Source organism: Microcaecilia unicolor, chromosome 9 (genome assembly GCF_901765095.1).
Source record: "Microcaecilia unicolor chromosome 9, aMicUni1.1, whole genome shotgun sequence".
Classification (NCBI taxonomy): Eukaryota; Metazoa; Chordata; class Amphibia; order Gymnophiona; family Siphonopidae; genus Microcaecilia; species Microcaecilia unicolor.
In genome coordinates, this window is record NC_044039.1 from 207,151,900 (window position 1) to 207,178,356 (window position 26,457).

General features: G+C 43.0%; 1 protein-coding gene across 3 annotated transcripts in view; it reads right to left on the reverse strand.

Moving 5' to 3' along the window:
• Positions 1-26,457, reverse strand: part of CPSF2 (cleavage and polyadenylation specific factor 2) — a 45,522-nt gene that overhangs the window by 13,172 nt on the left and 5,893 nt on the right. For all 3 annotated transcript variants that reach the window (XM_030213997.1, XM_030213998.1, XM_030213996.1), the window contains exons 3-8: positions 23,434-23,593; positions 23,229-23,334; positions 16,162-16,291; positions 15,242-15,357; positions 13,058-13,245; positions 12,677-12,967 (exon numbers count right to left, since the gene is read on the reverse strand). In XM_030213997.1, coding sequence (XP_030069857.1) covers positions 12,677-12,967; positions 13,058-13,245; positions 15,242-15,357; positions 16,162-16,291; positions 23,229-23,334; positions 23,434-23,593 — 991 coding nt within the window. The remainder of the gene's footprint in view (positions 1-12,676; positions 12,968-13,057; positions 13,246-15,241; positions 15,358-16,161; positions 16,292-23,228; positions 23,335-23,433; positions 23,594-26,457) is intronic.

Here is a 26,457-nt window from a genome sequence, read left to right on the forward strand (position 1 = left end):
TAACCCTCCATTGCCCCATGTAAGCCGCATTGAGCCTGCCATGGAGTGGGAAAGCGCAGGGTAAAAATGTAACAAAAATAAAATAGATACTATTGGAGATTCTACATGGAATGTTGCTACTATTGGAGATTCTACATGGAATGTTGCTACTACTGGAGATTCTAAATGGAATGTTGCTAGTCCACTAGCAACATTCCATGTAGAAGGCTGTGCAGGCTTCTGTTTCTGTGAGTCAGACGTCCTGCACATACAGTGGGGGAAATAAGTATTTGATCCCTTGCTGATTTTGTAAGTTTGCCCACTGACAAAGACATGAGCAGCCCATAATTGAAGGGTAGGTTATTGGTAACAGTGAGAGATAGCACATCACAAATTAAATCCGGAAAATCACATTGTGGAAAGTATATGAATTTATTTGCATTCTGCAGAGGGAAATAAGTATTTAATCCCTCTGGCAAACAAGACCTAATACTTGGTGGCAAAACCCTTGTTGGCAAGCACAGTGGTCAGACGTCTTCTGTAGTTGATGATGAGGTTTGCACACATGTCAGGAGGAATTTTGGTCCACTCCTCTTTGCAGATCATCTCTAAATCATTAAGAGTTCTGGGCTGTCGCTTGGCAACTCGCAGCTTCAGCTCCCTCCATAAGTTTTCAATGGGATTAAGGTCTGGTGACTGGCTAGGCCACTCCATGACCCTAATGTGCTTCTTCCTGAGCCACTCCTTTGTTGCCTTGGCTGTATGTTTTGGGTCATTGTCGTGCTGGAAGACCCAGCCACAACCCATTTTTAAGGCCCTGGCGGAGGGAAGGAGGTTGTCACTCAGAATTGTACGGTACATGGCCCCATCCATTCTCCCATTGATGCGGTGAAGTAGTCCTGTGCCCTTAGCAGAGAAACACCCCCAAAACATAACATTTCCACCTCCATGCTTGACAGTGGGGACGGTGTTCTTTGGGTCATAGGCAGCATTTCTCTTCCTCCAAACACGGTGAGTTGAGTTCATGCCAAAGAGCTCAATTTTTGTCTCATCTGACCACAGCACCTTCTCCCAATCACTCTCGGCATCATCCAGGTGTTCACTGGCAAACTTCAGACGGGCCGTCACATGTGCCTTCCGGAGCAGGGGGACCTTGCGGGCACTGCAGGATTGCAATCCGTTATGTCGTAATGTGTTACCAATGGTTTTCGTGGTGACAGTGGTCCCAGCTGCCTTGAGATCATTGACAAGTTCCCCCCTTGTAGTTGTAGGCTGATTTCTAACCTTCCTCATGATCAAGGATACCCCACGAGGTGAGATTTTGCGTGGAGCCCCAGATCTTTGTCGATTGACAGTCATTTTGTACTTCTTCCATTTTCTTACTATGGCACCAACAGTTGTCTCCTTCTCGCCCAGCGTCTTACTGATGGTTTTGTAGCCCATTCCAGCCTTGTGCAGGTGTATGATCTTGTCCCTGACATCCTTAGACAGCTCCTTGCTCTTGGCCATTTTGTAGAGGTTAGAGTCTGACTGATTCACTGAGTCTGTGGACAGGTGTCTTTCATACAGGTGACCATTGCCGACAGCTGTCTGTCATGCAGGTAACGAGTTGATTTGGAGCATCTACCTGGTCTGTAGGGGCCAGATCTCTTACTGGTTGGTGGGGGATCAAATACTTATTTCCCTCTGCAGAATGCAAATAAATTCATATACTTTCCACAATGTGATTTTCCGGATTTAATTTGTGATGTGCTATCTCTCACTGTTACCAATAACCTACCCTTCAATTATGGGCTGCTCATGTCTTTGTCAGTGGGCAAACTTACAAAATCAGCAAGGGATCAAATACTTATTTCCCCCACTGTACGTGCAGGACGTCAGACTCACAGAAGCAGAAGCCTGTGCGGCAACATTGGTGATCTGCAAGGGCCGACTTCTACATAGAATGTTGCTAGTGGAATAGCAATATTCCATGTAGAATCTCAAATAGTAGCAACAGTGGAGGAGTGGCCTAGTGGTTAGGGTGGTGGACTTTGGTCCTGGGGAACTGAGGAACTGAGTTTGATTCCCACTTCAGGCACAGGCAGTTCCTTGTGACTCTGGGCAAGTCACTTAACCCTCCATTGCCTCATGTAAGCCGCATTGAGCCTGCCATGAGTGGGAAAGCGCGGGGACAAATGTAACAAAAATAAAATAGATACTATTAGAGATTCTACATGGCCACTCCTCAAGTTAAAAAGATTATGTTCTAACATTGTATAACAGCGAGTTTCAGAGAGGGGAGATGTGGTGTGTGAGAGTGGGACTGCATGGATAATGGATGGGTGAGGCACGTGCAGCCTAGATGACCATGTGTGAGCAAGGGATGTGGAGCATACAAAAGTGCAAGAGGGTGAGGCTGAGTGAATCAGCCTAATGTTCCCTCTAAGCTGTGCAGCAGTCCTTCAACCACACTGCAGCCAGTGGGAAGTGGTGATTCAATACTGTGTTTTCAATAGCTAGGGAAAAGCAGATCCTCTGGAGTCCTGCAGAATTCGCCTATCCCTCACTACTGAAAATGTGATATTGCAACAGCACCCCTACTGGCAGACTATAGGTGGAGGACTCCCACACAGATTAGCGGGAACACTGAATCAGCCCCTCCTTTCCTTCTTTCACTGACCCCATTTTTGCAAATGGGCACTCCTGCTGCAACTTCAAAGATTAATTGCACTTCCCAGATGCTTGCTTTAGCCACACATGAGTATCAAAAACAGATGGATCTAGGCTTTAAAGAAAAGAAAATAACTGCAATGGCTAGCATCACTTTCAAGTTTTAGGCTCTACAATCTTTAAAAGATATTGGTCTCTACTGCTATCCAAATCTGTTACTTCTTTATGTCTGATATTTAGATTTCACCGATTTAAAAATGAGGAAGAACAGCTCTTACACAGCAGAGAGGCACAAGAACCTCTGGGATTTCTCTTCCTGCAAGCTCAAAACACGTTAGAAGTCTGATTCTTGTTTACTGAAAGCTGAGAATGCAGCCAACAGGCCTCACCTATCCAGTCTTCCTCTCATTATGCCTTATAACACCCACTAGCAGAGACACCCAGTAGCATGACAAAGAGGGAGACATTGACTCAGAATTTTAAAATGAGCCATAAAACTGTCAGTTCTAGGAAGGAAGAGGAACTGGTTCCCAGGAGTTTCCTATTCACTCAATTTATATAGTGCTCAGACCTTCCAATCTTCACGAACATGAGAGATTAAATATCATCATCTTCGCACTAGGTATTAAACTATGAAGTTCATAAGCAATGATAAAGGTTGTCTATTTGAAACAGATAAGTGGTTATACTATCGCTAATAACGTCAAGATTTTCCTTTCTAGCTGTGATATATGGGGTGACTTCATCACCGTTATTCCAAATGAGAGCTCCAAATCATGCGTTAAATATTTCCTTCAATGTTGAAAAGAAAAAAAATCCCGTGACAGAAAAAAATATGTGCACATAAAACATACTTAGAAAAAAACAGTTCTCCACTCATCTCCTCAACAAAATCAATCCTTAAATTTCATATTTCACATGTCCAACTCTACTCGATGAACACCTTCAAAATGAATTCCAATACGTTGCTCATGCCGACACAGTGCTGTGTTTCACCGCTATGGCGTAATCAGGAGCTGAATATCTGCACACAAAACATCATATTAATCAACATCATCCCGAGCAGATGATTTTGTTGAGGAGACGAGTGGAGAACTGTTTTATCAATCACAGTGTTTTTTCTTCCCAACAGTGGAGGAGATAATTTTGACGCACAGTTTAAAGCTTTCATTTGGAATAAGTGGAGGAGTGGCCTAGTGGTTAGGGTGGTGGACTCTGGTCTTGGGGAACTGAGGAACTGAGTTCGATTCCCGGCACAGGTAGCTCCTTGTGACTCTGGGCAAGTCACTTAACCCTCCATTGCCCCATGTAAGCCGCATTGAGCCTGCCATGAGTGGGAAAGCGCAGGGTACAAATGTAACAAAAATAAAATAGATACTATTGGAGATTCTACATGGAATGTTGCTACTATTGGAGATTCTACATGGAATGTTGCTATTCCACTAGCAACATTCCATGTAGAAGGCTGCGCAGGCTTCTGTTTCTGTGAGTCTGACGTCCTGCACGTACGTGCAGGACGTCAGACTCACAGAAGCAGAAGCCTGCGCGGCCACATTGCTGATCTGCAAGGGCCGACTTCTACATGGAATGTAGTCACTTAACCCTCCATTGCCCCATGTAAGCTGCATTGAGCCTGCCATGAGTGGGAAAGCGCAGGGTACAAATGTAACAAAAATACAATAGATACTATTGGAGATTCTACATGGAATGTTGCTACTATTGGAGATTCTACATGGAATGTTGCTATTCCACTAGCAACATTCCATGTAGAAGGCTGTGCAGGCTTCTGTTTCTGTGAGTCTGACGTCCTGCACGTACGTGCAGGACGTCAGACTCACAGAAGCAGAAGCCTGCGCGGCCACATTGCTGATCTGCAAGGGCCGACTTCTACATGGAATGTAGTCACTTAACCCTCCATTGCCCCATGTAAGCTGCATTGAGCCTGCCATGAGTGGGAAAGCGCAGGGTACAAATGTAACAAAAATAAAATAGATACTATTGGAGATTCTACATGGAATGTTGCTACTATTGGAGATTCTACATGGAATGTTGCTATTCCACTAGCAACATTCCATGTAGAAGGCTGCGCAGGCTTCTGTTTCTGTGAGTCTGACGTCAGACTCACAGAAGCAGAAGCCTGCGCGGCCACATTGCTGATCTGCAAGGGCCGACTTCTACATGGAATGTAGTCACTTAACCCTCCATTGCCCCATGTAAGCTGCATTGAGCCTGCCATGAGTGGGAAAGCGCAGGGTACAAATGTAACAAAAATAAAATAGATACTATTGGAGATTCTACATGGAATGTTGCTACTATTGGAGATTCTACATGGAATGTTGCTATTCCACTAGCAACATTCCATGTAGAAGGCTGCGCAGGCTTCTGTTTCTGTGAGTCTGACGTCCTGCACGTACGTGCAGGACGTCAGACTCACAGAAGCAGAAGCCTGCGCGGCCACATTGCTGATCTGCAAGGGCCGACTTCTACATGGAATGTAGTCACTTAACCCTCCATTGCCCCATGTAAGCTGCATTGAGCCTGCCATGAGTGGGAAAGCGCAGGGTACAAATGTAACAAAAATAAAATAGATACTATTGGAGATTCTACATGGAATGTTGCTACTATTGGAGATTCTACATGGAATGTTGCTATTCCACTAGCAACATTCCATGTAGAAGGCTGCGCAGGCTTCTGTTTCTGTGAGTCTGACGTCCTGCACGTACGTGCAGGACGTCAGACTCACAGAAGCAGAAGCCTGCGCGGCCACATTGCTGATCTGCAAGGGCCGACTTCTACATGGAATGTAGTCACTTAACCCTCCATTGCCCCATGTAAGCTGCATTGAGCCTGCCATGAGTGGGAAAGCGCAGGGTACAAATGTAACAAAAATAAAATAGATACTATTGGAGATTCTACATGGAATGTTGCTACTATTGGAGATTCTACATGGAATGTTGCTATTCCACTAGCAACATTCCATGTAGAAGGCTGCGCAGGCTTCTGTTTCTGTGAGTCTGACGTCCTGCACGTATGTGCAGGACGTCAGACTCGCAGAAGCCTGCGTGGCCACATTGGTGATCTGCAAGGGCCGACTTCTAGTGGAATAGCAACATTCCATGTAGAATCTCAAATAGTAGCAACAGTGGAGGAGTGGCCTAGTGGTTAGGGTGGTGGACTTTGGTCTTGGGGAACTGAGGAACTGAGTTCGATTCCCAGCACAGGTAGCTCCTTGTGACTCTGGGCAAGTCACTTAACCCTCCATTGCCCCATGTAAGCCGCATTGAGCCTGCCATGAGTGGGAAAGCGCAGGGTACAAATGTAACAAAAATAAAATAGATACTATTGGAGATTCTACATGGAATGTTGCTACTATTGGAGATTCTACATGGAATGTTGCTATTCCACTAGCAACATTCCATGTAGAAGGCTGCGCAGGCTTCTGTTTCTGTGAGTCTGACGTCCTGCAAGAAGCAGAAGCCTGCGCGGCCACATTGCTGATCTGCAAGGGCCGACTTCTACATGGAATGTAGTCACTTAACCCTCCATTGCCCCATGTAAGCTGCATTGAGCCTGCCATGAGTGGGAAAGCGCAGGGTACAAATGTAACAAAAATAAAATAGATACTATTGGAGATTCTACATGGAATGTTGCTACTATTGGAGATTCTACATGGAATGTTGCTATTCCACTAGCAACATTCCATGTAGAAGGCTGCGCAGGCTTCTGTTTCTGTGAGTCTGACGTCCTGCACGTATGTGCAGGACGTCAGACTCGCAGAAGCCTGCGTGGCCACATTGGTGATCTGCAAGGGCCGACTTCTAGTGGAATAGCAACATTCCATGTAGAATCTCAAATAGTAGCAACAGTGGAGGAGTGGCCTAGTGGTTAGGGTGGTGGACTTTGGTCTTGGGGAACTGAGGAACTGAGTTCGATTCCCGGCACAGGTAGCTCCTTGTGACTCTGGGCAAGTCACTTAACCCTCCATTGCCCCATGTAAGCCGCATTGAGCCTGCCTTGAGTGGGAAAGCACGGGGTACAAATGTAACAAAAAAAATAAAAATAAAATAACGGAGATGACATCACACCATATATCGCAGCAACAAAGGAAGATCTTAGCGATCATCTACTTGAAACAGATAAGTGGTTATACTATCTTTATTGCTGCTTATTTATTATTACATTTATATCCCACATTTTCCCACCTGTTTGCAGGCTCAATGTGGCTTACAAAGTACCGTAACGGCGTTTGCCATTTCGGTTGATAATAAATACAAGATTATGTTATGGTCAAAAGAGGTAGAAGTGAATCAGAGGTTAGGGGTCGAGGGGAAGGAGGATAGTAAATTGTCCAGTACGATCCTTGATTATGTTGTGTTGTTGGGTGTGGGGGTTTATGTTGGATCGATGGGATATGCTTTTTTGAAGAGGTGGGTTTTTAATAATTTCCTGAAGTTTAGGTGGTCATGCATTGTCTTCACTGCATACGGAGTCCACTCCATAGTTGTGCGCTTATGTAGGAGAAGCTAGATGCATAAGTTGTTTTATATTTTAGCCTTTTGCAGTTTGGGTAATGTAGGTTTAGGTATGATTGTGGCGATTCGAGTTTGTTTCTAGTTGGTAGATCTATGAGGTCTGTCATGTATCCTGGGACTACGCCGTAGATGATTTTGTGGACCAATGTGCATATTTTGAAGATGATTCGTTCTTTGATTGGGAGCCAATGCAACTTTTCTTGAAGGGTTTTAGCGCTTTCGAATCGTGTTTTACCATATATCAGTCTGGCTGCTGTGTTTTGGGCGGTCTGGAGATTTTTTGTGATTTGTTCTTTACATCCCACATAGATTCCGTTGCTTATCAACTTCATGGTTTAATAACTAGTTTATTAAAACTTGCTATATCGCCCAACTGACTCACAGATCAGGGAGGTTTACAGTCTAAAATAAGAACAGTTTAATTAAAAAGAAAATAAAAAGAACTACAATACATGGATAGGACAGGTATGTTACATTCAACAAGAAAACATACACCCAGTTTGCAAAGGAAAGAAAGCAAAAGAATTAGTGGAACGAATGATAGGAATCCTACCATACCCCACGACCCAGAGCTAAATTAACTTAAACGCTTATTCAAATAACCAGTTTTTTTTTTATTTTTAGAAGTCTTTATTGAACATTATTAATTCTGAACATAGCGTAACTAACACATTCGCAATACAAGTTTGCACATAGCAATGTGCCAGATACATAACAAAGAATACACAGTTAAGTCTGCCGTGCATAATCAAATACAGAATATACTTCAACTTTTTAATTATGTTTTATAAGTGACGTCCCATTTCCTACCTATCGTCCTCCCCTCTTTCCCCCCTCCAGTTCCACCCCCCCCCCAAACCCTCCCCCCCTCCCCCTTCCTCCAGTGCTGTCTCTGGTCCTTCACACTCATAAACTACATTCTCTCTCTTTTTTTTTTTTTTTCTAGTTAACTGCATTTACAAAGAACTGCCATATTGAGTGCCATTGACTTGTCCGGTGTTTTCATGCGGCTATGAGCCTTTCCATTTCAAATAACCAGTTTTTTTAAAGCTTTTTTGAACTTTTTGAAGGATGATTCTGATTGAATACCAAGTGGCAGGGAATTCCATTGAAAAGGGGCCTGAAAATAAAATGCTCGATGGCGAGTAAATTCTAACTGGTTTGTTTCAGATTTGAAAGGACTAACACGATGTTTGTTTATGGAACGTAACAAACGTACTGGAGAACATGGAACTGTAAAGGTGGACAGTAGGGGATACCAATTCTATGTGCTCTAGATGTGCGAGTCAACAGTTTGAAAAGAAAGCATTTTTCCACTTGAAGTCAGTGCAGTTCTTGAAACAGAGGAGAAACATGATCAAACTTCTGGGTATGGTAGATGAGTTTAGCAGCTGTGTTCTGTATTAAATTGAAGTCTCTTGATATTAATACATGAGCAGCCTAGATAAATTATATTACAATAATCAAGCCTTGAAATAAGTAGTGACAGAACAAGGGAATGAAAAGCTTTTTTGTCAAAAAATCTACAGGTGATTCGTAATTGATGTAGAAAAAAAAAACTAGATTTGCAAAGTGCAGAATTCTGTAGGATGAATGTTAAACGGGAATCCAGGATGACACCCAGGTATTTGAAGGACTGAACTGGAACAATGGGTGCATCAAAATGTTTCAAGGAAGTAGAGGGAACAGATAAATCAGCAGTAAACCAACATGCAACATGCAACTGTTTTTTTTTTCTTTATTCAACACTAATTTGTGATGATTTAACCAGTTCAATATTTGTGCAAGGCAAACCTGCAGTGGACCTAAGTTTGGATTATATGGCTTGGTCGGAAAGAGAAGAATATAATCCGCATAGAAGTGAAACATAATACCTTGTGATTGAATTAGTGTGGCAAGTGGACTTAGAAAAAGATTGAAAAGAAGAGGGGACAGGACTGATCCCTGAAGAACACCACGTTAGAGGGTAAGGGGACGTGATGGACCAAATAGTGGCTAACCTGAATGATCTGTTAGATAAGAAGGAGGTGAACCAATTCAGAACTGTTCCACCTATACCAAGAGAAGAAAGATGGGACAGCAAGAGGTCGGGATTCACCAGATCAAAAGCTACAGAAAGATCAAGAGAAATAGTAAGAACTACTTTGTGTTTATCTAAATGCAATTAAATTTCATTTAATACGGCTGCTACGATTGTCTCGGTGCTAAAATGAGATCTGAAACCCGATTGCCTAGGATGAAGGGTCAATATTTTTTTCAGTGTATGCAGGTAGTTGAAAGAAAACAGTTTTTTCCAGAAATCTTGGAAATGAAATACAAATTCGATATTGGACGATAGTGGACAGGGATTTGTGGATCGAGAGACGGTTTCTTTAAAATTAAGCGAACTATTGCCGATTTCCAGAGTTCAGGTATTAGATCAGAAGAAAGGTTACTATTAATTACTGAGAGAATTTTGGGTAATAGATCGCATTCAGGACTTGTAAAGCCAGTTCGAAGGGAATGGATCCAACATACAGGAAATGATGTGCATTATTTTAATTGTTTTATTTTTTTTTGTTGTTGTTACATTTGTACCCCGCGCTTTCCCACTCATGGCAGGCTCAATGCGGCTTTAGATAACGATATTAAAGTTTGAGAGAGAAATGACCACCACACGGAAATGTTTACAGAGGAAGATGTAGGTTGAGGTTATGTATTTAGAGCAATAGGTGTGAGAGGGAGGGCGACAGAAGTAGTAAAATGGGTAACACTTGGAATGAAGGAGGAGTTCACTAGGTCTTGAACTTTAGTAATGAAATAATTTGACAGGACCTCCACTACCGGGTGAAAAGTATTCTGAAGTATGAATGTCAATGGACTTTGCCATAGTTAATTTATGAAAAAAAGAAAAAAAGTTCTTTTGAGGGATTTTGCACTTTTTCCAGTTGTTTGTTAATATATTCAAATTTCACCTTTTTCAGCTGAAAATTATAATCCTCAAGTTTTGATCAAAAACAAGGCAGACTGGTATTAGATTTTGTTTTTAGCCACTTGTGTTCTGCTTTATGGAGCTGTCTCTTTAAGAAATGGAGGTCCCCATAATACCAAGGTTGTCTATTGCTTGAACGTAGGATATTTACGCTCCTTAAAGGTACAATCTTATCTAAGGCAGAAGAGAGAGAGGAGTGTAGACTAACTGCCAGTGCAAAAGAGAAAAGGTCAGGGGAAATGCTGTGTGGATGGATGTTGATATTTAACCTCTAATATGTTCAGGAAGGTTGGAAGGTCTGAGCACTATAAAAATATACATATACACATACACGCAATTTAACCCCCCCCCCCCCTTTACTAACCTGTGCTAATGCTGACAATGTGTCGTCATTGCCGTGAAGCTTTGTAAACAGGAGGGTTAAATTGGTTTATTAAATTGTGGGGCCCTTTTACGAAGCAGCAGTAAGCCCAATGCGGGCTTACCGCTCGCTAAAAGGGAAGTACCCCAGGGCTACCGCAGCAACCTAGCGGTAGTTCCCTCACCCAGCGTATACAACATTTCTGGCGCTGCAAAAATATTTCAATTTTTGTAGCGCCAGTGAGTACACAGCGGTAATCGGGCAGTACCACGCCCTGATATGTTACTTCCGCGAGCCCTTAACGCCACCTCAAGTGGTGGCGGTAAGCACTCCCTCTCCCCCGAAATGGCCACACAGCAAGTGCTTCACTTGGAACTGGCACAGAAACCGGTGACCGACAAAATGGCGGAAGTTCCGGACGAAACTGGGACCGTTGACTTTTTTTTTTACCGCCTCTTTACCCGCTGCCGAATTCAACTTCGAAGGACCCGACTCCAAGGCTCCCTCGACTGGAGTGCAGAACTTACAAGCACCGTTTGAGCCCAAACCATGGCGCTGACAAACTGAGCAGCGCCAGAGCTTCTCAGCCACAAGGAGCCATTGCGCATGGGAAAGAGGAGAGAGCAGCCAACGAACAAGCAAGCACAGGAGAGCCAGTATGCTCATGGACACTTAGACAATTCTAAAGTTTTTTTTTTTTTTTTTAACCAAGAGAAAAAGTTGCCTCTCCCTGCCTAGACACTCTTCCCCTGAAGAGGCTCAGGCTTAAGGCACAGTACTGTGAAAGGAGGGATTGGGGGGTGGGGGGAGGAGGGACCCAGCCAAGAACTCACTGGAGTGAAGAAAGAAAAGGGAAGGGAAATTCAGAGAGACTGAAGGGCTCACCACCTTCCACCTGCTAGAGACTGAGATTGCTGGATCTTTCTATGTCTAGCGAGGGCTCTTATTGGCTCACTCTGTTGAGTCAGAATTCTCAGTCTCCACCAGCTGGAAGGCGTGGTCTAGTGGTTAGGGTGGTGGACTTTGGTCCTGAGGAACTGAGTTCGATTCCCACCTCAGGCACAGGCAGCTCCTTGTGACTCTGGGCAAGTCACTTAACCCTTCATTGCCCCATGTAAGCCGCATTGAGCCTGCCATGAGTGGGAAAGCGCAGGGTACAAATGTAACAAAAATAAAATAGATACTATTGGAGATTCTACATGGAATGTTGCTACTATTGGAGATTCTACATGGAATGTTGCTACTATTGAGATTCTGTTGCTACTATTGGAGATTCTACATGGAATGTTGCTATTTCACTAGCAACATTCCATGTAGAAGGCTGCGCAGGCTTCTGTTTCTGTGAGTCTGACGTCCTGCACGTACATGCAGGACGTCAGACTCACAGAAGCAGAAGCCTGCGCGGCCACATTGGTGATCTGCAAGGGCCGACTTCTACATGGAATGTTGCTAGTGGAATAGCAACATTCCATGTAGAATCTCAAATAGTAGCAACAGTGGAGGAGTGGCCTAGTGGTTAGAGTGGTGGACCTTGGTCCTGGGGAACTGAGGAACTGAGTTCGATTCCCACTTCAGGCACAGACAGCTCCTTGTGACTCTGGGCAAGTCACTTAACCCTCCATTTCCCCATGTAAGCCACATTGAGCCTGCCATGAGTGGGAAAGCGTGGGGTACAAATGTAACAAAACAAAACAAATCCCCCATCAGTCACAATCTCGGCTGGTCCAGAGGGACGCTAAGGAAACTTGCCTTTTACCCGCAGTGGTAAAAGGGGGCTTTGGTGCGCATCAAAAACATGCGCCGACGCCAGCGCGGGCTCCCTTTTGCCGCAGCTTCGTAAAAAGCCCCTGAGTGAATAGGTTTATAGGTGTTAAGTTCTCCAAATGTTTTTCTATGATTGCAAAGAGAGGGAACGTCTTAAAAAAGATTCCCCCATTTATTTGATGTTCCCAGGAGTTTCCTATACAGTCAAGGTTACTGGCTGTTGATTTTGCATGCATTGGCTCTATGGGGCCTAAGGATCTACAATACTGGCTGCCAGATTAATACAAGCAACTAATTAACCATATTTGAGGTCCTTACCATTTAAAAAAAAAAAAATGCAGATAAGCACATTAAACCAAAATAAAAAGGTACACATTACCATCAGACAAGCCAAACAAGTGAAAATAACTAACTTACCTCTATGTCTATTACTTTTTCATCAGGGTTGTCAATCAGGAACCGAGTCAGTGTACCAGGTGTGGTTCTGTAGGTCAAGATGATGGAATTTTTGGGATCCTGACACCACTGAATAAAAAGTTCTCTTGAAAACCCGCACTCCAAGTCAGGCTGACTAGCAAGAACCACTTTAGGGCTTGGCACGCGGGACAGATCCGAAAACCCATGACACAGGGAGAGATGCCGAAACTGAAAAGGATTATTCCTCTTGTCCTCAAAACATCTCATCAGCTTGTCACTCATCCACTCCACCTGGCACAGAAAAATAAGTGTATTTGGCATCCCTCAGACTACACCCAATGAAGCTGTAAGCAAATTAAGCAACTTCTAAAAGGAACAAACCTGTGATTTAGAGAATTCCACTACATTGTAGCTGACATTATTTAGCAATGCTAAGGAATAAACCCCTAGCCCAGCATCTTTGGTTCTCCAGATCTGGTCCAGAAGCTGAGCCAGTTCTAGTACTCTGCCCGCAGTATCCACTGCAATTAATACATTCCCATCGCCTCGCAGAGTTTCCAAGACATTTGCTGGGAAAATACAGAAGAAAAAAAATTAAAATGTGCTTTAACGTTGTGCAATGTTTAATTATCTTAAAATATTTTATTTATCACAATAGATCATTTAATGGTGTAGAACAAAGCTATAACTTTCAATACTATGGAACAGAAAATACCGGTATTAAAAATTGCTCTAACATGCAGCAACAATTTTTTTTTAAACTACAAAACTATCTGCCACTTTTTAAAAAATAACATCTGCTTTTGTCATAAAACCTTAAGTTATGTAGAAAAGTTTTTTCAAAAATATTGTTGAACTTTCCTATTTACTTTTTTTCTCTTTATGTCATATAAAAGTGTGATCACAGCTGGCATGAACCGTTGTTCTGACTTTGGGCCAGAATTGTGCACTGCCATACGGAGGACCTGGGTTCTATTTCAGAGTCAGACATTTTGCTACCTGGACTGCTCCACAGCCACACCTATCTGACAGATTTAAAGTGTACACATATTGGGCTATGCAGTGAGCCATAGGGGGCAAATCTGTATAGGCCACCCAACATTTAGGTAGCAAAATGGTGAGTGCTATGTGCTGCTCTAGAACAGCATTGGTGCACCCAGATGCTGTTATAGAATATTATGCGACAACATTTAGGTGCAAAGCACTCCTATAACATATAATCTATGGCAGGTGGAAACGTACATGCTTTAATGTTGCATTTTAGAATATAACAGTTTTATATAAGTTATGCGTCTACATGTCACTCACCCATATGTACTTGCACGTGATAGAATTTTGACAATAACTTTATATAAAATAGCAGCTTACTGCACTTACGAATGTAACTGCAAATTTAAGCCTATTAGTGCCAATTACCACCACTTAATGCCAATTAAAGATTGTTAGTTAATGCAAAACTACTATAACATGTGTGAACACAATTTCACACACAGTGTATGTAAACGTGCGTACAATGTTATAGAATTAGGGAGATGGTTTTGACTAGGGACCATGGACTATCACTGTAGTGGCAGGGTCTTGGGGGGGGGGGAGGCATAGGAGCCAACTTTTCAAAATGATTGGGGGTGCTGAAAATTTTTTTTTTACAGGTGGTGCATTCCCCACCCCCCGCTCCCCCCTCCTCCGCGTTCCAGGCCCCCCTCCCTCCCTCCCAGTTCCAGGCTCACGCCTCCCCCTCTCTCCTTTCCCTCCCTTCGAGTTCCAGGCCCCCCCTCCCTCCCTTCGAGTTCCAAGGCCCCCCCTCCCTCCCTCCCAGTTCCAAGGGCCCCCCTCCCTCCCTCTGAGTTCCAAGGGCCCCCTCCCTCCCTCTGAGTTCCAAGGGCCCCCCTCCCTCCCTCCGAATTTTAAAAGCTCTCTTCTTACCTCATCAGTGAAAAGCGTGTACTGCAGGCTCAGCAGCGCTTCAGCCTTCCCTTCTCTCTCTCGGCTCTGGTCCCACCCTCATTTCCTGTTTCCGCAAGGGCGGGACCAGAGCCGAGAGACAGAAGGGAAGGCTGAAGCGCCGTCGAGCCTGCAGTACACGCTTTTCACTGATGAGGTAAGAAGAGAGCTTTTAAAATTCGGACCGAGTGTGCTCTCAGCACCCACAGAGTCGGCGCCTATGAGGGGAGAGTATAAAACAGGAAGAGACATTGAACAGTTGCAAATGAAGGCTCATGGTGCCACAAGCTGATGGAGTGCAGGTGTAACTGAGCAGGAATCTCAAAAGGAACAGGAGGAAACTGCTGGCCCAAAAACACAAACTAACAAGATCTGGATAAGCTTCTCTACAGATCAAAACCAGATTAGTGCAGCTGTCTCATAATCCTACAGTGCCACCTGGCTACCACTGCAGCCTCAGGACACTGCTTCAGCAAACAGGGTTCCAGTATCTTCACACCAACAGGCACCAGCAATTATAACAAAAGCACTTTCAAACTGTTATAGGGATTTTAAACCTAAGGATTAAGCATGTACCACATTAACATGAATCTGCTATCTACTCCAAAAGGACAAAATCCATACTTAACAACTGTTCATCTCTTTGTTTTCTTCTAGGCTGCACATATGTTGCATTAAAGCAGTCTGTAATTAGCAAGGAAGGCCTGCTTAACATCTCCAAAGAGCATCCATTCAAATGGCTGAAAAGAAAGAAACAATACGAACAATACAACAACCCTGTGCTCATTGTACACCACAATCTACTAGGACTAGGGGGCATGCGATTAAACTACAGTGTAGTAAATTTAAAACAAATCGGAGAAAAGTTTTCTTCACCCAACGTGTAATTAAACTCTGGAATTCATTGCCGGAAAATGTGGTGAAGGCGGTTAGCTTAGCAGAGTTTAAAAAGGGGTTGGACGGTTTCCTAAAGGACAAGTCCATAAACCGCTACACTAAACGGACTTGGAAAAATCCAAAATCCCAGGAATAGCATGTATAGAATGTTTGTACGTTTGGGAAGCTTGCCAGGTGCCCTTGGCCTGGATTGGCCGCTGTCGTGGACAAGATGCTGGGCTCGATGGACCCTTGGTCTTTTCCCAGTATGGCATTACTTATGTACTTATCTTTAGTAACAAAGTCTACAGATTAAGGGCCCTGTTTACTAAGGCACGTTACGTTTTTAACGCACTTACAATTAGTGTGCGAACGCTGTGTAGGTGCCTATAGGGATATTGTAAGCGAGTACATGGTTAAAGCACAATAAAACCGCTAATGCGCCTATAATACGGCTTAGTAAACAGGGCCCTAAGCTTGTTCCTTACTTTTGAAAGCATGTTCAGTGATTTAAAGTATTTGTCTCTTGTTAAAATCAGCCTCTTACTCTCTTCAAATTAACACTGCAACACCCCTAATTTTAGTTTCATTGGGTCACATATCAGGCTCATAAAAATGAACAAATGGTCATTTAGAAAAATCACATTTATTATAAAGATTAAACATACATTTCTCTCTTGTGATTGAAGTCTACAGCGTAAACGATTTCTTCTTCTCCATCTTTTACAATTTTCCAAATTGTACCCCCTATCATATGACCAGCTGGCAGTGGAGTGATAGACAAGCCATGGCCTTTACCTAAAAGAAACAAAATTCAATGAATAGATGCAAGGAAGATAAAACAGCCCCTCACCATCTCCTAAGGTGTACTGCACATATGCTGTCTTACTATCACCTTTTTTTCCTTGTAGCTCCCTTGCATGGGATTAATATTTCCCAAATATTCAAGGTAGCAAAGTTTCTTATCTGTAATAGATGTTTTCTGTAGACAGAAGGATTAAAATCAAGCACAACAGTGAATGGTATTATTGCAGAGAGCCCAGAACTAGTGTGAAATTCTGAACGTAAGTGGTGGTCCTCTCAGCTCCATAGAGTAATGAAATTCTTAGGAAGGTGAAACAGGTTACGTGCTTGACTACTCTTGCTGTCTATGGAAAAACACCTGGTACAGGTAATCCACTTTGCTTTTTCTGTCAACAGGATGCAATCAGGCACACAAGTGGGTAACTCCCAAGCTCAGGCCCCCTTGTCCATTACTGAGGATCAGCCTGATCACATGATGAAGTGAGAGTTGCACAAATCCTAAAGAAAGGCTGGTCAATACTGTTTGACTAGATGTACTGTTTTTGATGGAGGACTGGTCCAAGCAGTAACATGTTATGAAAGTATGAAGTGAGGACCAAGTAGCCACTTTACACATGCTGTCCGGTGAAAACCGGTTTCAAAAGAGCTATGGCAGTTGCAGTGGCTCAGACTTGATAATGTCTGACTATTGGTTAGAGAGACACCAGTCTGTTTAGACTTTGTTTACAAAAGAAGTTAGAGCACAGCATAGCAGTAAAAAAACAAAAAAAACGTCTCAGTTTAGGTTGGTAACACGGAACGTTGCAACTCTTTGAGCTTCTGCTAGATACTTGTGGCCTGGATTGGCCACTGCTGGAAAACAGGATGCAGGGCTAGTTGGACCACTGGTCTGACCCAGTACGGCTATTCTTATATTCTTATGTTACTAGCCGTTGAGCCCGTAAAAACGGGCTGGTATTGGGGTTTTCCTTCCCCCTCCCCGCGAGTTCGCCACCTCTACCTTCCCCCCCCCACCCCCGGAGTCGCCACCATCCCTCCACCCGGCCCGGGCCCTCTCTCCGCTACTAAACTTACACATCCATTCGCCGGAACGCAGCAAGCACATCAGCTGAGCTGCCGTCGTCGGCCCTTCCTTCTCTGCCTGTGTCCCGCCCTCCTGTGACGTAACGTCAGCGAGGGCGGGACACAGGCAGGGAAGGAAGGCCGACGGCAGCTCAGCTGATGTGCTTGCTGCGTTCCGGCGAATGGATGTGTAAGTTTAGTAGCGGAGAGAGGGCCCGAGCCGGGGGGGGGGGGGGGGGTAACGGTAGCGGTGACCTCGGGCTGGGGGGGAGCGATATCAACCTCGGCGGCGCAATTTCCCTCTCTGTCCCACCCTCGTCATCACGTATTGACGCGGGGGCGGGACAGAGAGGGAAGTCTCTACTGCGCATTTGCGAGTGAGTCGGTCACTCGCCGTTTATATGTTTGATTCCCATCCACCAACTCCAACTCTCCCATCTACTCCAAGCTTAATCTTTGATTTATAGGCTTTTTAAGCCAATTAGAAGGCTAGGTGGTTTAATAAGGTTACCTTCATCAGCAAGTAATTAGTTCTTAGCGATGCAGCGTTTCTAGGTCCTTGAGGAAAACCCACAATAGCAAGATATACATTTAGTAAACATTAGGGACCTTATTTTAGTTTACATACCCTTATTTCATTAGTAACCTTAATTAGCAATCCACCAATATGAAGATGCAGGCAGCAGTGACATGGGGGCTATCCAGTTTTTTGCACTGTTACATGTATGATTATCTCCCAGCTGAGAGGTCTACATGGGCACTCAGTGTGAAGTGCTCTTAGCACTTGGGGAAGAAGTCCAATCCCTGGAGGTGAGAGTAGCAGACTTGGAGGAGCTGAGGCAGGCAGAGGTGTCATAGAGGACACCTTCAAAGACATAATAGAGAAGTTCCACCTCCAACTGGCAACCTCTATATTGCCATGAAGGAGAAAGGTCACTATCAAGTAACGCAATAGCCTCTTGCACCCAGGATGAATCTGCAAAGGCTTGTTTCCAAGAGAGAAAGATTAGGACAGCTGCTGTATTAGATGATTCAATCATTAGGCATATAGGTATCTAGCTGGTTGGCAGACATGAAAATTGCTTGGTCACTTGTCTGCCTGGTATGAAGGCGGTGAACGTCACTAAGAAAGATTTTAGACAGTGCTGGGGAAAAGCCGTCTGGCTTGGTACATATGGGTACCAATGGCATCGGAAAGTGTGGGAGGAAGGTTCTGGAAGCCAGATTTAGGCTTTTAGTTAGAAAGTTGAAATCTATAACCTCCAGAGTAGCTTTCTCAGACATACCACATATTGTCGTTTGATGTGCAGGACCCAAAATCCAGGCAGAGCTATGCATGGAAGAGACAACGGTGCAAGGTGGAGAGATTCAGATTTGTTAGGAAATGGGCAACATTCTGGGGAAGGAGGAGGGTCCTATTCTGGAAAGAGAGGCTCTACCTTAACCAGGGTGGAACCAGGCTGCTGGAATCAACATTTAAAAAGGATATAAAACTTCTTTTAAACTAGAACCTGGGGGAAAGCCAACAGTCTCTCAAAAATGTATGGTTTGAAACAAAGTACCTTTGTTTCGTGTATACGAATGCACTTGACATATGAAATTTAATGTGAGCAAGTGCAAAGTGATGCACATAGAGAAGAGCAAACCAAACTATAGTTACATGATACCACTTTAGAAATCAACACCCAGGGAATGTTCTAGGTATCATTACTGATGATAGGTTGAAATCATCTGCTCAGCATGCAGCAGCAACCAAGCAAGCAAATAGAATGTTAGGAATCATTAGTAAAAGGAATGAAGAATACACCAGAAAATATTATAATGCCTTAGTATCACTCCATGGTGCAACTGAACCTCGAATATCATGTGCAATGCTGGTTACCGCATCTCAAAAAAGACAACTCAATTAGAGAGTACAGAGAAGGGCAACCACAAGGATAAAGGGAATAGAATGACTAAGCTAGGGCTTTTCCGCTTAGAGAAAGGATGACTAACGGGAGATATGATAGAGGTCTATAAAATGGGTGGAATGGAATGAGTAGACATCATAAAAACATAAGTGTTGCCATACTGGGACAGACCGAAGGTCCATCAAGCCCAGCACCCTATTTCCAACAGTGGCCAATCCAGGTTACAAGTACCTGGCAAGATCCCAAAACAGTACAATACATTTTACGCTGCTTATCCTAGAAATGAGCAGTGGATTTTCCCCAAACCCATCTTAATAATGGCTTATAGACTTTTCTTTAGGAAATTATCCAAACTTTTTTAAAACCCTAAAAGCTAACTGCTTTTACCAAATTCTCTGGCAACGAATTCCAGAGTTTAATTACACAGAGTGAAGAAATATTTTGTCCGATTTGTTTTAAATTTACTACTTTGTATTTTTGGAAAGAGTAAACAAGCGATTCACGTCTACCCGTATAAGAAAGCTGCACTTTGTTGAATTCTGGTGTTGGTTTTAATTTATTTCAAATCTAAAGTCTTAGAGACATACTATTAACTGGAGTTTGCCACATACAAAGCTGTTGCTCATGCAAAAAGCCATGTCTAAGGACTGCCTTTGGAGCTTCTATAAATTTTAGGAGTTCAAATACATCGGATCAAGTTTTTGACTCATTTTTTTGTTTCAACATTTTTATTGATGATACTTCAAAAGATACAACAATATTTCCTCATAAACTGGAGTAACATAATATATGCATAGATATACTAGATCAATACAACCATAAAACGTATCATCGACTCCCCCCCCCCCCCCCCCAATTTCTTCCTCCTTCATACCCCTCCCCTTCCCTCCCACCCTCCCTCCCTCTAAATAACCAATGATAATGTGGTTGTAGCCATAGCATCCGCATATTCGACTAAATCTATGACTTCGAGACATATTCCCCAGGAGACAGAGGGGCTCATTTTCAAAGCACTTAGCCTCCCAAAGTTCCATTGAAACCTATGGAACTTAGCCTCCCAAAGTGCTTTGAAAATATGCCTCAGAGTCCACTTGTCCACCTCTGGTTGGCATACCTTATGATCTGGCGACTAAATTAATGTATTACCCCACAGGAAGCTTGTTCTCCTGTGTGTCCGCCAGACCCGGCGCATTCACCATAATACAGAATATATGTCTCTAAAGGGTGGACGTCATGTTCAGTGAGACTACACATCCCTAGTAATCCCCAAAAGAAAACCCCAGAGAAGGCGAGGGAAATCGGACCGCATACTGTTGATTGCTGCCCCCCCCCCCCCCCCAGTCTATGTTCCAACAGGAATCCTGGCCTACGGCCTTCCCCTGGAGCAGCCTCTTGGTCTGCACCATGCTCCACAGAAAAGTTGAAAAATAAGAAAAAAAAAATCCTCTTTAAAAATTAAAATATGATAGAGTGCTGGAAGACAAACAAAAATAAACACTTACATGGGAGAGCTTCATTTCTATTTCCATTTAGCAGAGGAGAAAAACCTGAGGAGACTGCAGAGGGGCTGCACATGCTCAGAACTTGACACTAGTTCCAAGTTCTAGGAGGGATGTCCCACCCCAGCACAATGCAATGTCATCCACTTGGCACCTGATAAAATCCTGTTTGTTGATAGAACGTCATCATTTATTCTCAATATCTGTTAAAAACCTACCTCTTCACATTGGCTTCAAGATTCTTGGTTTCACTTTACTATTCATAAAGTCAAGGTTCTAATTCCAGCTTCTCCAGCGCACACACTCTTTGTGAGCTAAGGCAAACTACTTCACTCTCCACCGCCTCACATACTACTAAAGACTGTGAGCCCATTCGGGAAGGACATCAACTCAAGCACCTCAACTAACTTGCCTTGAACTTAGAACTAGGAAAACTTTTATTGCTCAGTCTAAAAATCCAAATTCAAATCCAATATGGAACTCATAAATCCTTTTCACTCATTGTCTTTTTTATTGCAGACTATCTCATAAACATGTTTTCAGAAAACTATTTTAAAAACCTACTTCAACCATTCTTCAATCCCAGAAACTAAGGAACCATTTACAAATATGTGCTAAACTTTTGCAGGTACCAAATGACAACTGCAAAGCCTCTCTGTTAACTGCATACCTTCCCATACAGTTAACACACAGTAAAGAACCATTCTGTGTAGTAAGGGCATCACGGATAACACACTGACTTAATGCTGTCTATCTACAAATACTACTATCAAGCCAGAAGGCAAAAATATCAACCTGGGTTCCTTGCAGTACAAATACCTGATAGAACAAGTACATCCTTCTGAAAGATTTTTTTTTAATCTTTATCATTTTTAATCAAATTTACAAGCATTCACACTTGAATAGGAAAATCAGATTAAAGAATTTACAAGAATATGTTTATAATAAAGAAATAATAAAATTTAATACATCTTGTGTTAGACCACCAAATAGGGGACAAAGACCGTAATACACTCAGGAGATGAGAATCAAAGTAAACTTTAAAGACAGACTTAACAGGTTATCCACTGTATACTATCAAATCTTAACCCTGAAATCAATACTGCTTGGCTCCAATCTGTTTCATGACAGCTTTTTCTGATCTATAAATTGTTTCAAGTAGTCAGGTATGAAGAAAACATCCTTCTGAAAGATATTAAATTCCCTCTAAAGACATTATTGAATTCCAACACTCTCTCCCATGCTCCACCCTATGTCAAACAAATCATCTGTTCATAATTCAGCATTCATATGCTACAAGGTGAAAATTTAGTAAAAGTATCAGTTTGATTCTCTTCCGTTTCTGCTCAGTTTCATGAAAGTCAACAATTCAGATTTCACCAAAAGTCTCTGTCTCGGACAAAATGTTGTAAAAATAAATTAATTAATAAAAAGGGTATCTATCCCGAACAGTTTATAAATAAAACTGGTATGAAAACGACGGATTTTGTAGCTTAGCAAGTGATAAAAGGTACCAGGGTATGCTGGATTTTAGTTCCACAATATAAAATAACTTGTAAAAAAGCCCCGTTTCTGATGCAAATGAAACGGGGGCTAGCAATGTTTTCTTCTGTGTGCATGTGGGAGTGTGTGTGTCCCTGCCCTCTGGCCTCTCTCCCCTCCCCCCTCTGAGTCCTTCACTGTTACAGAGCCAGCGATTTGATTTCGTGCTCTGCTGTTTTCCTTCACTGACTGTGTTACAGAGAGGGCGGGGCAGACACTCATAGGGAAACCGGATATCTCGCCCCCTTCACACTTCCGGCTGGAGGCTTCATAGAACGTTGGTGTTGCCTTTTATATAGAGAGATTGTACAACGCTGTGATCGTGTTTAAAGTCAAGTGGTATAGCAAATCTAACAAACATTCCTACCTTTTAAGTTTAAACAATTTTTATTGATGATTCAACATTCTTAACAGAACCAATAACGTGACCTTGGAAAAATACAACGCATTTGGGCATACTCGTCCATATCTTTTATCATCAATGGTTTTATCATTCCCCCCCCCCCCCCCCCCCTTGCAACCAGATCTCCATAGCCAACACTCAGACGGATATTTTGCCACATGAATATCAAATATAACATTGATATCTCCCGAATACGCTGCTCATACATTCTTTGTGCTTGCCTTATCATAATCCCCGCTGTCCCCCCTCCTCCCCATCCCCAATAACTACCGGGAATGCAGAGAAACTTTCATTAACTCTTCACCTGATTAAGCATAAGCAATATATGTCACTAGTAGCTGACAGTCCGGCCATGCGTTTTTGCAGAAATAAACCAGTGTTCTAAGACCTAGAAGTTGGAGGAGACTTTCCCCCTCTCCTTTCTGTAGGTCATTATCACCAAAACCTGGACTTTGGCCAACTCCGTAAAGCAGATAATACCCTAATGCATGAATTGCTTCGAATAATATTCCTACCTTTTAAATTCACAATCTGAGAGAACTTTAGCTGCTGAATTTTATCAAAAGCTGAATCAACATCATCCAGGGTAAACAGACTGAAATCTTCAGTGTTATGACGAGACTAAAGAAAAAGGAAATTAAAAAAAATGTGAAATGTTTTCGAAAGGCATATGAATTATTTTTGGATGGCTGCCCTATGTCATCATTGAGTGAACTATACCTGATAAAGATCATACATAAACATCTGTCCCATTTTATAAACAGGAATGGTTGCATAAATAGCACAATTTAAACCCAGCTTTCCGATGGCATATGGAAGAGCCCCAAGGTGCAAGGGATCAGGGTGGGAGAGCAGCACTGCATCAACCTGGTGAGCGTACCTGAAACAGAAATAAGTGTTCCACATGAAACATACAACTACTAAATTTGATCATCTAGACACATCTGATGCTACATTACATCCAATATTTGCAAATGGAAGTAACACACACATTACATATTTTTAAAAAATATCAAGTGATGACTTACATACCACATAATCAAACATTTCTTTAATATCTGGTAACTAATTTAGGGGCCCTTTTACTAAGGCGCGCCTAAAAGTGGCCTGTGCTGGTGTAGGCGCATGTTTTGAACGCACACAGGTCAATTTTTCAGCATGCCTGGAAAAAAGGCCTTTTTTTGTGGTTGAAAATGGATGTGCAGCAAAATTAAAACCAGCGAATGTCCATTTTTGGCCTGAGACCTTACCGCCACTCATTGACTTATTGGTAAGGTCTCACGCGCTAACCGGGCGGTAAGCGGCCAGCGTGCGTAAACTGCCAATTACTGCCAGGTAAGCACCATGCGGTAGAAAATATTTTCTAGTGCGTGTTTTGAGTGCGCATCAAAAATGGAATTACTGCCCAGGACACGTGGTAGCCAGGCAGTAGTTCCAATTTGGTGCTCGTTGAATGCATGTAGGCGCCTAAGCCCCTTTAGTAAAAGGGCCCTTAGATCTCAGTAATATATCACACTAAGGGCTCCTTTTTACTAAGCAGCGCTAAATGCTAAGAAGCCCATAGCAATTAAATGGGCTTTTTAGTATGTAGCGCATGCTAATTGTACATGAACTTTAGTAAAAGCAGCACTATAATAGCCCAATCCCCAATACAAAAATATTTTTTTAAAAAATAAACCTGTCCCTTTCATTTACATGATGAACTAAGTAAAGGCCAACTGAAACTGCAGCCAAAACTTATTGGCTTGATTTCAGCCAAAGCCGAAAAACAAAGTGTGGTTGAGTGAATGTGAACCAATGAGGCCCACTAGAGATTGTCACAGCTTGCAGTCTGTAGCCCTCTGCTGAACCCACAAAAGAATATTACTTTCCGGCCACAGGAACTACAAGCAGAGACTGACAACTGGGAGTCATTTTAACAAGGACTTCTCAACAAGTTTGGTACGTTTAGGTTCCCAAATCAATGCAGAAATAGTTAAATATCCTCAAAAACAAGACCATTGTGAGAACGAGTAACTAAAAAAAGAAAAAAAAAAAATCGCGATTACCATCTTTTTATGCTTTCTAACATCACTATTCGCCTGCGTCCTCCCACTCAAGACATCTATGGAAGCGGCTCCTGGTAGCCCCTTGAAATTCATTCATCTGTAGTGTTCATGCTGCTTATACTATCTCCGTTTGACTGCTTCAGTACTGTTTTGTAAGCTACAGCTGATCTGTTTTATCTTTTAGAGGGTGAAGTTACTAACATCGCTATTTGCCTGGCTCCACCTGCCTCCTCCCACACCGGAGGCGGCTTTGGGGACACTTGCAGCAAGTCCATCGTTACAACTTGCCTTTCAATGCATTTGCAACCCTCGTTATTTTTCTGTTAGCAGCTACTATGCCTCCATTCCACTCTCCTCACATCCCATCCCAACCCACAGGGGCCACTGCCAACTCGAGCCTTTTTTCCACAGCCCTGTCCTCGCTATCTGCTCCTCATTTTAACTTCCATTCACTGCAGCACATATCACTCAACAGCCATTACTCCATCAAATGTGCAGCTTCCTATTTCTGCCCCTGCTGCTTTCTATGGCCCTTCTCAACTGCCGCTCTATTCATACTAAAACTTCTGCTGTGCATAATCTCCTTTATTTGTCAAATGTATAACTCCTCTGTCTCACTGAGACTGGGAGACAAACCTGTCCTTCAATGTCTCCCTGAGTCCCTACTACTTAGTTCTTTCTACATGTTGGCAGTCTCGCCAAGGCGGGGGCCTGGCCCTTTTGGCTGCCGACTCCCTCCAACTCACTGGGCTGTCCACACATACTCTCTCCTATTCCGAACGCCTTCTTCTTTGGCTTCAACTTCCTGAACCAATCCACATTCTCCTGGTCTATTTCCCACAGCATATAACACCTCCCTTTGGGACTCTCTTGCTCAATCTTTATCTCCCGTTGTCATTCATTCAATACAGTAATCTGATTATTTTGGGTGACTTTAAACTTCCACCTCGACAAACCACATCCCCAAGACAATCAATTTCTTTCCCTTCTCTCAGACCTGGATCATGTTCGACATGGTTTTCTTCCCTACAAGCAGTGCAGGTCATACTCTTGACCTAATTTTGACTCAACACACTTGCTCTTCTGTACATCTCTCACAGATATCTGCCACCCCTATTCCATGGTCAGACCATTCACTCATTTCTTTTACTCTTTATCTCGCTCATCCCCTACCTGCTACAATAACTGCTCTGGTTACATCCAGACACATTCACTTACATGCTCCTTTGTTAATCACTCATATTTTCAGTAATTTTCACTCCCAGTTTGTTTCTCTTTTCCTGGATGACCAGATTTCCACATGAAATGATGCATTTCAAGCATATCTCAATCGTCACACCCCAGAAAGGACTCAGCCTAGGCAATGCACAGTTCATCAACCTTGATTCCACGAAGAGCTCTGCTTTCTCTGCCGTCATGCACGACACGCCAAGTGTCATTGGCGAAAAACCCAGAGCAACACTTCCCTTTCACATTATAAGGCAGAACACTATCATACCGCTCTTAACCAGGAAATAGGAACTACAGAACTATTACACCACTTCCATTCATAATGCTTCCAACAAGCAAAAAAAGCTATTTTCAGCAGTTACACATTTAACATCAAAACAAACCACAGAAGTTTCCACTGTTCTTATCTCTGCTGCTGATTTTGCCAATTACTTTCACCAGAAAACTGTACTGATCCGCTCGGTCC